Source organism: Musa acuminata, chromosome BXJ2-10 (genome assembly GCF_036884655.1).
Source record: "Musa acuminata AAA Group cultivar baxijiao chromosome BXJ2-10, Cavendish_Baxijiao_AAA, whole genome shotgun sequence".
In the NCBI taxonomy this organism is placed as follows: Eukaryota; Viridiplantae; Streptophyta; class Magnoliopsida; order Zingiberales; family Musaceae; genus Musa; species Musa acuminata.
Window position 1 is genome coordinate 31,514,681 of NC_088347.1, and position 12,576 is coordinate 31,527,256.

General features: G+C 44.8%; 2 protein-coding genes and 1 long non-coding RNA gene across 5 annotated transcripts; all 3 read right to left on the reverse strand.

The window, feature by feature from the left end:
- Positions 1–543: 543 nt before the first annotated feature.
- On the reverse strand, positions 544–2,339 carry LOC135625165 (uncharacterized). The gene has a single exon (XM_065129563.1). The coding sequence runs from the start codon at positions 2,143–2,145 to the stop codon at positions 646–648; it is 1,500 nt and encodes a 499-aa protein (XP_064985635.1). The 5' UTR covers positions 2,146–2,339; the 3' UTR covers positions 544–645.
- A 1,213-nt stretch (positions 2,340–3,552) lies between these two features.
- Positions 3,553–7,585, reverse strand: LOC135625916 (uncharacterized). Its single transcript, XR_010492204.1, has 6 exons — positions 7,014–7,585; positions 6,797–6,923; positions 6,476–6,688; positions 5,459–5,612; positions 4,200–4,431; positions 3,553–3,850 (listed from the first exon to the last, which is right to left on the reverse strand). It is a non-coding gene; the product is annotated as an uncharacterized LOC135625916 (long non-coding RNA).
- A 413-nt stretch (positions 7,586–7,998) lies between these two features.
- On the reverse strand, positions 7,999–11,790 carry LOC103969839 (putative transcription factor bHLH041). Of its 3 annotated transcripts, none has more exons than XM_065131059.1 (8): positions 11,370–11,790; positions 11,172–11,297; positions 10,963–11,068; positions 10,847–10,861; positions 10,693–10,755; positions 9,877–10,587; positions 9,107–9,478; positions 7,999–8,282 (listed from the first exon to the last, which is right to left on the reverse strand). In XM_065131059.1, the coding sequence occupies exons 1-8, from the start codon at positions 11,501–11,503 to the stop codon at positions 8,166–8,168; spliced, it is 1,644 nt and encodes a 547-aa protein (XP_064987131.1). In that variant the 5' UTR covers positions 11,504–11,790; the 3' UTR covers positions 7,999–8,165. The 3 variants fall into 3 exon arrangements, with proteins under 3 accessions (XP_064987131.1, XP_064987130.1, XP_064987129.1); XM_065131058.1 differs by having other exon boundaries at positions 9,877–10,370; positions 10,455–10,755; XM_065131057.1 differs by having other exon boundaries at positions 9,877–10,755.
- Positions 11,791–12,576: the final 786 nt, after the last annotated feature.

The window sequence follows — 12,576 nt, forward strand, 5'->3', positions numbered from 1 at the left end:
GAAATATCACGACGACCTGACCGACGATGAGGAGCTCTAAATTCCGATCGCCACTAGGTTATGGCTTGCTTTCACATGTCGTGAGATGGTGAAAGAGTCCGCCTTGCAAACCGTGGTCCGACGCAGAGTCGTACTCCACCCATTTGTTCTTTTCGACCATGGCTACTGGCTAAGCGGCAGACACCAGGGATGACGGACGAGTCGATTGCCTACTTATCTTCACTGCTCTCGTATTATCGTCTTTAAAAGCAACCCTTTTTTTTTTTGGGGGACTTTCCCTTCGGATTTCGACAGTGTGGTATCGATTTGGCTCAAAAGTTGAAAGTCCAAACAAAGCAACGGAGTTTTCGAGAACTCCTAACTAGACAACTCCGCAGTCCTCAACAGAGAGAGAGAGAGAGAGAGGGTCGATCCATGCCCACGGCTCCGATGCGAAGTGGGGCTCCACACCGTGCTCACCTGGGATCAGATAACCTGAAAGAGTTCAACTAGCTTGACGCACCGAGTCCACCAAGGACGACAGCCGTGCCAATGGTTCGTCGCTGCACTGGAAAGTTTTTTCCCACTGATCTCATGGTGTTGCGTTTTGAAAACAATCATACTGTGTAAAACGTGTCTCTTTCCTAAGACCCGAATGAACACGCCTCAAGCAAGCGAGAGAAGAACGGAGCTGGGAAACGAGGCGGATCCGTCGTTGGGTGCTCCCTTCAGGTTCAGGATGGAGGCGATCACGTTGTATATCTCCACATTCTCGAAAGATGGCACCTTGCGTCCCCTCTGGAACCGAGGGCCGTGACCTACGAAAATGCTCCTCATCGAGAAAAATGCATTGTCGTATCCATGCGCTCCTCCGCACTCGTTCCTCTTCGTTCTCTTCTGCTCCACCTTGTACCCTTCTTCCAACAGCCCGATGACGGGCGGAATCCTGTGGCTCTCCCGGTAATGCAGTCGCTCCGGTAAATCCTCTTTCAGATACATCTTCAGATAGTTCCCATGCTCGACCTTTCCCGACCCCAGCCCTTCATTCATCTTCGCTACCACGTCCGACGGGGCAACGCCGGCGGGCGGGCGAATCGCGAGCAGAGGACTCGTGGACTGGACCCAGTCCCGCGGGATCTTGATCCACGGAGATAGGTCATCCAGAAATATGAGCTTTTTATCGCAAGTGCCCACCATTCCGTGGTCACCTAATAGAATTATGGTCACGTCCTCAAAGATCCCTCTTTTCTCCAGCCCGGCGATCAATCTCCCGATCATGTCATCGATCCGAGCCACCGCGGCGGTGATCTCCGGATCGTCGGCACCGACCTTGTGGCCCTGCTCATCTGGGTCCTCGAAGTAGAGAGTCATGAACACAGGGATCTCGCTGCTCGGGAGATCGAAGTAGCTCAGAATGGCGTCGACGCGCTCCTCGAAGGGCAACGAACCGTCGTAGTGGCGGCAAAACCTGGGAGGGCAGTCCCAAGATCCCTTCTTGACCTCGGATCCGCGCCAGAAGACGGTGGCGGCATTGAACCCCTGGTTGACGGCGGTCTCCCAGAGCGGCTCTCCCAGCCACCACTCCGGCTCGTGGCTGCCCATATTGAAGGCGGCGCCGGACACCGGGTCGACGAAGTGGTTGTTGATGATACCGTGGTGGGCCGGATAGAGTCCGGTGACGATAGAATAGTGGTTGGGGAAGGTGAGGGACGGGAAAACAGGGATAAGCCCGGTCTCCGCTTCGGTGCCATTGGCGATCAGGCGATGGATGTTGGGCGCAGCGGTTTTGAACTGGTAGCCGAAGCGGAACCCGTCGGAGGAGATGAGGAGGAGCACGGGGCGGGAGAGCCTGGAGAGGGGCCTCGCCTGACTCCGATGATCAAAGATGGGATCTTTGGCGGCAGCAGAGGAGGTAAAGAAGAGGAAGGCGAAGGCGGCAGCGGCGGCGACAGCCGTGCAGGTGGTGATGACGAGGGCTGAAAACAGGAAGGCGGTGTGGGGCCGGCGGAGGCCCGAAGGGGAGGCGTCGTCGGGGGTGGAGTAGGCGGAGAGGAGAGCGGTGGTTGTGTTGGGTGGGTCGTCTTCCGGGCGAGCGAGGATGGGTTCTCTAATGGCAGCAGCAGGAGGAGGAGGAGGGCCGGAAATGTTGAAGGGAACAGAAGTCATCGGTTTCTTAATCAGAATTCTGCCTTCTCTCTATCTCTCCCTCCCTCCTCTGTCCTTTCCCCCCCGTTACAACCAATCATCCTAGGTTTGCTATATGGCCTGTATACTGAATGGTGGGGACGCGGGGGGAGAGGAGGGTGCATCGGGTTGTTGCGATAGGAACGGTTGACCGGCAGGATGGTGTCGTTGCATTGTGCGAGGACGGATTAATGGAGACGGGGAAGAGTTGGTGTTCTGGATTATGACGGCGCTGACCGTAGGCGCGAGTGGATTTTGGCAGCAGAATAGTGGCGCTCGTGGCAGAGGAGCTACGGTGCAGATACACGTACCTGTGGGACCCGCATCTGCTTTCGAGCACATGGACAGGTTTGACGCCGAGTAGTGTTTTCTGAGTTGTTTCTGGAAACCGAAGTGGAATCCACGTATCGATCGGAGAATGTTTGGTTCAACGTTGGCTGGTGGTCGATTCGTGGAGTGGACTCCGATGAACAATATTGATAATGCAAAAGAAAGTAAGTTCCGGTGCACGTCCTCGATAGGACGCCCCTCCCTCCTCGTCAACTTAAAGAGCACATGTTGTTGATTAGAATTCCCAACCGGTGAACGAAAGGCTTCTCACGAAGAAAAACAAGAATTATCAAAAGAAAGAAAGGCTTCTCACGTCAGGTAAAAGCGAAGGCCGAGGTGTGGTGGACGAAAGGCATGCAATTGTTACTGCTTATGGCTGCAGCTCCCATGTCGCGTCCCACCAGTTAGTTGTTTCGGAACTTCTTGCCAGGGTGGTAAATAATTGCCGGCCGCCTCCGTGAGAGACCGTAACTCCACTCAAATCCGTCCGTCTAAATATGTGATCGATGGGTACATCATTATGCAGCACGCGCGTGGATGCGAGTGGTTTGCTTTTAGCTGTCTGTCATGCATTGAATAGATTAGCCGCGACGGCTCAACCACTTATCGTTTTTAATAAGGTTGCACTAATTGTGTCACCTCTGTATCTGATCTGTGTCATTCAATAGCCACATGGAGCATTTCCGTTCACACGGCCGATGGACCAATCGACCTTTGCCGGCGAATCCGGCTCTCTCATCGTCAGCCTGCATAAGGTACCATAATATTCTTTTGGTAACGCATCGGCGTTCAGGATACACTAGGCCAACTCAATTTGGCGATGGCCAGGGCTCATCATCCAAGATCTAAACCATGCCGATGCATACATCTTCAACGCTCGACCTCCGACTGAAGGGCCAATCTTACCGGGAAGGTGATGTACACTGTATCTCTATGATTTGTTGCAATTCTCTCACCACCATACGCCACCAATGAACACACCCGCAGCAGTGACACAATGACAAACACATTGGCCACGGGAGTGAACCAACATATAAGTACCATCGGAGGTACAAATCATAATGAATACTTTGTCGTCATTTTTCAGATGGGCATCATGACAAAAGAACATATTTCAATATTAGTACATGAAATCAAGATCTCCCCAGTTTTGACCAACAATTGTCCTCTCAAAATGCAGGGATTGAGAAAGAAAGAAAGAAATTTAATTTTACAAAATCCAATTACATAATAGCATTAGTGTGCGTAGGAAACCAGATTTCAAATATCATATTTTGTTCTTCCGCTCCTCAAAATGAGACACAGCATATCAAGACGGCAACATCAATCGCTTCCTTGAGCCTTTGAAGTGACTAACCTGATAGATTGCACAAGGCGTTCCAATTAAAATATCTTGCTAATGTAGATTTAATGCCTCACATCACAGTCTAAACTTAAAGGTTACTAAAGACGCATCGAGACCTCCTCCGCATAAAGAATCTCAAACTATTAGACGAGCAATTTAATTCTCTGACAACTAACAAGAATCAAAAGTCTAGCTAGATAAACTTATCAAAAAGGGAAACAATATCGATGAAAAATTCAACATGTTAGGAGGTTAGTTTTGGTCATCCTTGAAATTGGGTGATGGGACTACCAAAAACGACCTCATCAAGATGGAACCAACAAAACAAGGAACATCACTTCAAAACCGCAATAAGCTTTACCTGTACATCCAAGGGCATGCCATGAAACTGCCCAGCGCCTTCTGGTGGGGTCCAATTATAAACGCCATTTATTTCACCAGAAAAGGCTTCATGCATGGTGCACTTCCTCAGAGAAAATGGAAGATGAGACTCAACAACCCATGGAAGGGCCAACTGATCTCCAAGGATGCGGGAGGCCTTCATAAATTTCAAGCTGTAGACGTTGAGGACTTCTTCTAAGAAGATTTTTGCACTACAGCATAAAAAAAAAGAAAAAAAAACAATAAGCTAAAAAAGATGGAATTCATTAGTTGTAAAACCATATAACATGTGCCTTTGATAATTTCAACTTCACAAGCACCATGCACAAGCAGTTAACAATCAGTTGATCCAAAGGCTATACTACTTTCAGCTACATGGAAAAGACTATTCTCAGTGACCTGTAATTGGTATGTTGACCAATATGAATGGAAGAACCGTCCAGTCCATCTAGCCCATTACTTTCTCTTTGCTTTCTTCCTCACATTATTATTATATAAATGAAATTATTCATTTATACAAACAGAGTTTCATATTATAGTTTAAATGAAATTGTTATATCTCCCAGTAATACCCACAGTAACTTTTTAAATATTATAGTTTATGATTATACAAACAGAGTTCCATATTATAGTTTAAATGAAATTGTTATATCTCCCAGTAATACCCACAGTAACTTTTTAAATATTATAGTTTTTGATTATACAAACAGAGTTGGACAATTTACTTGTTCTGAATCTTTCTACCTTGGTGGCTAAACATTTCAATTTGCATCACAACTAAAATATTTATTATCAACATATGATTCACATAAACTTCTGAATCTTATAAGTATGACAAAAATGGCAAATTTGAATAACTTGGTTATACCAAACTTCTAGGGTTTACCTACAACTTCTGGCTCCCTCATATTAAACAAAAGGTTCATTTATAATTAGTGAAATAACATGATGCATCATGACTAATATACACATCAAAAGAGTGAAAAATGTATAGGCAGTTTAATTACAATTGGATGCTAGATTCCTCTTCACCCAAAAAAAGGGATAAAACAAAAGAAAACAAGGAATAAAACCTCGTGCAAAAGTCCTATGTATGTTTGTTCGTAAGCCAGCAACCTAACTGAACATGGATAATAGTATAATTTCATGCAGTAAATTAAGAAAACAATGTATAATCGCTTAAAATATGTGAATAAAAACAACTGAAGCTCGTTATAAATTATTTGAACAGGATCTTACAATGTAGGAGCTGATTCTCTGAAGCAACAAATTTCCTTGTGAATAATCTCCCAGTATTGGTAATACTGTTGTGTTACTTCTGTTTATGGTAAAGTCAGAAGCAGGATCAGTCAATACAATTATGCTGCTTCTTGGTATTGACACCCGCAGAGTTCTAAAGATAAGAAAGCCAAGTTAAACAAACATCAAGTGCTCATACAATCTTCTAGCTCAGCAACTGAACAAAGGTAAAACTAGACTAAAACATCATCTGTGGTTCCAATATGAGGTATTAGGATCAAAATATGGAGCTTCAAGATTATAATCTAGAGCTTCTCCAATTAATAAGGGCAGAAAAAGGACCTTAGTGAATGAATTTACGAAATTAATAGATGAAAGTTAAACTGAATAACAATAGCAAACTACTGAAATAAAATCACAAAACTTCTCAGCCACTAAAAAGACAACATAATCAGGGATTTATTATAAATACCTTTGATCTGGAATAAGTCATGATTATATGATGAGATTCCATGAAAGGAGTAGAAAAAATCAGTTCAGATATTTTATTGCCTTTTATTACTTCTAAAGGAAAGTTGCAGCACCAGCCATCAAATATAGGCTTCATGGAATAATAAATACTTCAATTTATTGTATAACTTCACCAAATAAAAATTTTTAATGAGCACAAAGATGCAGCAACCTTTAAGAGACTAAAAAAAAGAGTGAATTTGTTCCATCTAGAGACTAACTGTATCTTATTGTATAATTCGAAAGGTATGTGATGCTTATATATGAACCGTTTCCCTGAAATTTCATAACATCCGATTAAGGAAGAAACAATGACTAGCATTAAGTTAACTGCATCTCACAATAGTTACTTTGAAAAAAGTTAAGAGATATCTGACCAAGTCAGAAACTATTGAACAAAAACGAAACTTTTAGAGTAAAATACCTCTGATATAGCGAAAACATGGTAACAGCCTTTATGGCAAAATTTGGGCATCTAGTTTAATTTTTAAACATGTAATTAATTACCTGAATGAAATCGACGAGCACATTCAGAATGCCAATGGACCTTTCAGCTTTGCTATACGTACTGTTTGCAACAGTTACCATCACGTATCCTAGAAGAATCCGATCTAATGGAGTTGTTGTAGATTGTATAATCTGTTGCAAACGAAATGTCATCCCTAGTTTGAAGGTTCTGTTGTGAACTTGAAGCATGGATCTTATTGACAGCACTGAGGCCTGTGACAAGAGATACATAAGGAGGAAACTAAGATAGACTCATCTAATGGCGAGAGTTTTAATTGCAAAATCAGCAGAACACATAAGCAAGAGGTTTGGAAGACATGCCTTGGCATTGGAGGCGGTCGGGCAGTCCCTGCCCAGCGGCAGGCCCGAGAACGAGGTGATCTGATTTATTGGTGGCGACTTCTCTTCGAAACTTGTGGGATCGGATTACTACTATGCAATTTTGAGACTGGAAATCAGCAAATAACAAGTATCAGAGCACGACGGGTTATAGCGAGAGAGAGAGAGAGAGAGCGAGGATTGATGATGGGAAACAGACCTGAGAGGATCAGAGGAAGGAAGAGGACGAGAGGGAGAAGGGAGAAGAAAAGAGGGCTCCTCCACCTTCTGCAGATCCCCATCGGCTGATCGATTCACACGGCTGCGCGCGCGCTCGCTATAGTGAGAGGATCGACAGATCTGTGAGGACGCCGTACACGTCAGCGAGCTTGCTTAAGTGGGTGGATTCAGTTCTCACGAGTTGGGCATTCGTCTTTCCATATACAAAAATGGGCCGTAATGGGCTTCGAATCATGTCGAATTGGGTCGGGTGCCGACCGCAAAGACACGGGCTGTTCGAGACATGGCTATCAGCACTCCAAGATAGTCTGGTCGCAAGGCTGCCAAGAGATTGACGGTTGTGATATACTATGACGCGAGTAAACCCTACACGATAATTATACTCTCTATCTCGCCATCAGTATTCATCAGATATGTGATAGGACGGTTGGATCCAAAGACAATATGTTGAACCACATGCTTGCCGCCCCGTTAAAATGAAGACGTGGAAATAATGCTGAACGACATCCAAGACGAGAGGAGATGCTCGGAAGTTTCCACTTTCCCCCACGCAATGCACAAATGCAATTCATCAGCCAGCCAGCCAGCCAGCCAATCTTGGCCAAACTGGCTTTCGCATGCAGCAGCTCACTCATCGATCGTCAACAAAGGCGTTTCTCCGTAATCCATAAGCTGTACATGCCTTTGCAGCCGCACGTTTGCAAATTCCTATTGAGGTATGTACCTTTCAGATGTCTCAAGTACATGGACCATGATGTCGACTAGAGAAGGAGCGAGGAAATGCAGAATGAAAAAGGAAAAAGGAGAGCTAAAAGAAAAATGTGACACACCAAAAGTCCATCGATCTAATTGGCCAGTCAAACCCGGCCACCATCGCATGTTATCCTCACTAAACAACTCGCTGTTTAAATAGAAAAAAAATGTACCCCCCCCTCCTCATTCCCCCCCAGCTTTGAGCTTTTCATTCTACGGTGTGGCACCGAAGAAATATATACTCCCTCCTCCATGATAGCTTGCACCTTTGGATATGCTTTATGGGCACCTTTACGTTGCCTTATTTACCTCATTTGACCACCCCATGTTGCTGCTTCTTGTTTGTCTCTCGAGCCATCGAACTGAAAAATAGAGATGGTCAAGATTGATGGGCCGGTGAAGAATGTGATGGAGTCTTCGTTTTTCCTTGTGCCAACGCATCGACGACGGCTTTGGTCACGGCTTCCTCGAACCTGCCCTCGTCCCAATCACTATCCTGTTGCACCAGAGACATTTCATTGTTAATAGGATTTAGATAAGACCTTTGATCCCCGAGATAAGAACAGGAGGTGTCAGCCGAGAGTTTCCCCCAGCTTGCTCACAACTGGATCCATCATTGGCTTCAACTTCCTAAGCAGCAGCCAGAGGAGGAGTTGTAGGTCATCATGCTTATTGAGCTGACAAACGAACAAGTACGATTGAAATGACCACAAGATTGTCAAATGTAGGAAGCTTGGTAGGCCCTTAGATTGCGTTGCATCGCTGTTCAGCTTTCGCTACATGGCTAATTTCTTTGTTAGAACAATCTTATTAATTATTATTATTATTATTATTGTTATTATACTAGTTATATTTGTTGGTCGATAACACAACCAGCCAACTAAACCTTTTACTCATCCGATAAAGGCAGGACGCCTATCATTACGTGATCCACATGAAGATGAATGGTAGTATCTCCCGATACTACCATTTGCATTTAAACCTGCCACATAGTAAGTTTAGTGGAAGCATTAAGTCGCAATGCACAAGCAAAAATATAAAGAAATGTAGGAGCTATCTTTATTCGATGAAATCTTTACTAATGTGTTGACGGAGTGAAATCGAACACGCGAAAGCCGAAATCATCCCACTGCTAGGTCAAAACAATTGATAGGATAAATGCATGCATCGGTGTATCGTCCAGATTTATCCTATATCAGAAGTTCTTTCACGTGACATGAAATAAAAGGTTTCCCCAACCAAACAGAATAAATATAAGAACGTACAAGTACCAAGACCTTCACACTATCAAAATAAAGACGGATTAGTTAAGGCTCGTACCTTCACTTGTAGCTTAAGATTGGCCCTTGCGAATATATTTCTCGATGGCGATCTCGTGCTTGCATCCATGGATATCAATATTACGTCTCTCATCTCTTTCAGGAGTCGAAGCGCATGGAGAACCAGATCTATCATATCACATTCCTCCCTTACGATGAGGCTGAGGTTGATTTGTTGCGCCTCTGATTTGAACTCGGAGGATCGGCTTATCTGAACTTCGACTCTTTCGCTTCGATCACTAACTTCATCAGCGTCGTCGGCAGACTTCAGTTGACGTTCTAGCATTTGATTCCTCTCCTCAAGCTCAGAGAGTCGAGCTTTCAAGGAATTCAAGTAGGTCTTCGTGTTTGCCAGCACCGATACGTTGTCCTTCTGTGATATGGAATTTGGAAAAGAGAAGGAATTATCGAAATCGTTGTGAAGGAAGCAACTAGCTAACACAGTAGTACTTTCTAACTTCCACACACAGTTTTTACTACCATCTCTCTAACGCATGGCATGTGCGAGAATGATGAGCCGAAATCTCTAATCTACTGGTGTGATGATGATCATGAATGCTGATTCTGGACTCCCATTGCTGAGTCCATCTAATAATTTGAAACCGGAAGTAAAGAAACACGTTTTATTTTGAGGCCAAAAGCGTAGTCGGGAGAATAATCGAACGTCAAAATTGGTTGATTAAATGAAAGCAGTCTTGTGCCATTCTAGAATAGATGCGAAGTCCACATGTTAATCGTGCGTTCTCTATAAATCTGGTTCCAGCTTTGTACCTTAGATCCTGGCGGAAGTAGCACTCTGAGAGCATGAAAGTAGTCATTAATCTTCTTCCGACGCCTGCGCTCCGATATGATGTGGTGCAACTGGTTACTTGTTGGCCGATGTTCCTGCGCTCGAGCTTCCATCCTCATCCTGTTAATTTCTGTCAAGATGTTGATGCCCATCTTAATCATTCTTTGGCCAGGTAAGTTCTGATTTGCCTCCGGTTTTGGAGCAAGAGCTGGATCGTAAGCTTTAAAAGCTCCAATTTGATGGTCGATACGTCCCTGATAGATTTGGTGTTGTTGCCGATCTAGCTGGTGACTAAGTGGAGAAGAAGACGAGGATGGCAACCAGTTAACAGCAAGCATGGCTCTCCTCATTGCCTCATCATCACCTGTAGCGGCTGGGAATTGAACATTTCGGTTCGGGTTGTAGGCTTGCATGGGCATTTGGTGTGACGGAGCCAGTGGTTGCTCTGTGATCGCCTCAGGAACAAAAGGAGCACCTGGTTTAGTTAGAAGAAGATGTGAGCTCTGGGGACTTCCCGCTGATGAAGATCGAAGTGACGAGGAGGACGGTGAGGGCCAACCCAGTTCAGGTGGCAGTATGAGGTTTCCTGATTGGGAGTGCCGCATGAAGTCTCTTCCTCCTCCGCCTCCTAACTGGTACCGTTGAACGAAGTCTTCACCGAACACTTGCTGGATAATCACATGCAGGTTTGTCTGCAAACGAAACCCAGAAGATGATGATGATGATGATGAGAAAGAGTATACAACGAAATGAATAATAATATTCGTAACGCATGTAATTGCCGTCAGATAGATTACATCCGGTGACATCGTCATTCCTAATTCAATTTCTCCGTTCCGGCATCCCACGAATACTGCAGTCTGTCACAAAGAAGCAGCATCGTTGCTCTTAAATAAAATCGGTTGAGATTCACTAGACTAATAGGAACAACGGGTTCTGACAACAGCAAACCTTTATTCCGGCTTCCTGAAACAGTGAAAACGCATCCAAAATAAGCATCGTGAATTTCTAAAGGTAGCACTTTGAAGAACATTCTAATTCATAAAATAATAGCTGAATTTAATCACCTGGTAGAATTCCCGTTGTACGTTCATCCATGCCAAGGTCATTAGATCTGCATCCCTTAACTCGATGTATGCAGGCGCACCTTTGTAGGCCAACCCGGGAATACAACTAGGAACGGAAAGACTATACGTCAACACAACTCGATAAGCAGAATGATATACCGATCTCCAGAACTTACTGATTGATCTTATCCTTTTTGAGGAAAACATACCCATTCTGAATACTGCAAAGGGATCCGTGGTAGGCTTTAAAGAGCCTCAGGGAGATGCTTCCCGACGAGGAGCTCGGGAGATCGCCGTCTTCCTCACGGTGCCATCCATCTGTGGAGATCAAAAGGCTGGTCGAGAAGGAAATCACCAGTTGTTTCCCGTGCAAGAACAAGTTGCAGCATGAATAGAAAATGACATACTTAATCGGCGGATGGGAGAGAGGAGTCCATGTGCAGATATACGTGCAACCCAGAGTGCGGCCGGCGATCTGGAGGAACCTCCCTCGAGCTTCTGCCCCAAGGAGGAAGAAGGAGTCCATGGCAGACATACGCATCGACTGGAGCTAAGCGATTAGGTGGCCATGATCCATATTCTATTCGGAAGGCTAATGGTTTATGTTTTCTATCTCGGAGAGCAAGGAGAAGCGGGTGGATGGAGCAGAAAGACCTGAGCAGACGACGAGGAAGTAGCTCATGGATGACCTATTTCTGGATCGAAGTTTACGAGAGTCGGTCTCCATGAATCGTACCTGGTGACGCTAATCCATGTGTTCTGTTTGTTGTAACAGGGAAGAGGAAGCAAGTCGAGACCGGAAGGAGAAAGGCGCTGAATAGTAGGACTTGCGCAGCCGGACCAGCCTTCAGAAAGAAAAGTAGTCCTTGGAAAGTCCAAGTATTTAGAAAGAGTCAAGATAGGAGGCAGTAGAGCACTGATGTGCTTGTATGGAGGGGAGCCGGGCGTGGAGCTACTGATCTGTATGTTACTTGGCGTGGAGATCCTTTGACTGCGTGGCTTGTATTCATGAATTGCTTACCTTGTCCATGGAAGAAGAGAAGTTAGACATGGCCTCGGTGAAAGGTAGAAAGTTTAGAATTTTCATATTGATGCTAAAGATGATGTCGATATCTGAAGGTTTAAAATTCCCTAAAAGCTCAATGCGTATGAATGAAACTTGATCGATTATCGGTGAAGGCTGAGATACCGATATGCCACCTGACTGCTTGACCAGCGAGAGTAGACGTAAAAGCTGGCTCAAGTCATCCGACTGGATTTGATCCCGTGGTCATTAGACTTGGAACGACATCTTGTCTCTCTTCATTATAGATTCGTAATTAAATTTAGGATGATTTGGAAAACTGAGTACAGGTCGTGCGTCGGATTTGGACTTGGTGAAACTTACAGGTAATCAATCTACCATTGTCGTCGCTTATCGCTGCAAACACGTAACTCGGGACATCATCCCGTAGCTTCTGGTTGATTGCAGATGTGTCGTGTGGTTGTCACAATAGTCGATTCCCTCCCGATCGATTGTGTTGCGAAACCTGCAGCATTGACAAGTCTCCTGTGAAACGAAGACATCTGCTCAAAAGACAAGTGTAAGTCAAATATATTTATGGTACGATAGCA

Coding starts and splice junctions, on each gene's coding strand:
- LOC135625165 (XM_065129563.1), bottom strand. CDS start 2,145: ATGACTTCTGTTCCCTTCAACATTTCCGGCCCTCCTCCTCCTCCTGCT.
- LOC103969839 (XM_065131057.1), bottom strand. CDS start 11,503: ATGCGTATGTCTGCCATGGACTCCTTCTTCCTCCTTGGGGCAGAAGCT. Junction 11,069..11,171: donor CTTTGCAGTATTCAGAATGG/GTATGTTTTCCT, acceptor TTCCGTTCCTAG/TTGTATTCCCGGGTTGGCCT. Junction 8,283..9,106: donor ATCTTAAGCTACAAGTGAAG/GTACGAGCCTTA, acceptor CTGGTGCAACAG/GATAGTGATTGGGACGAGGG.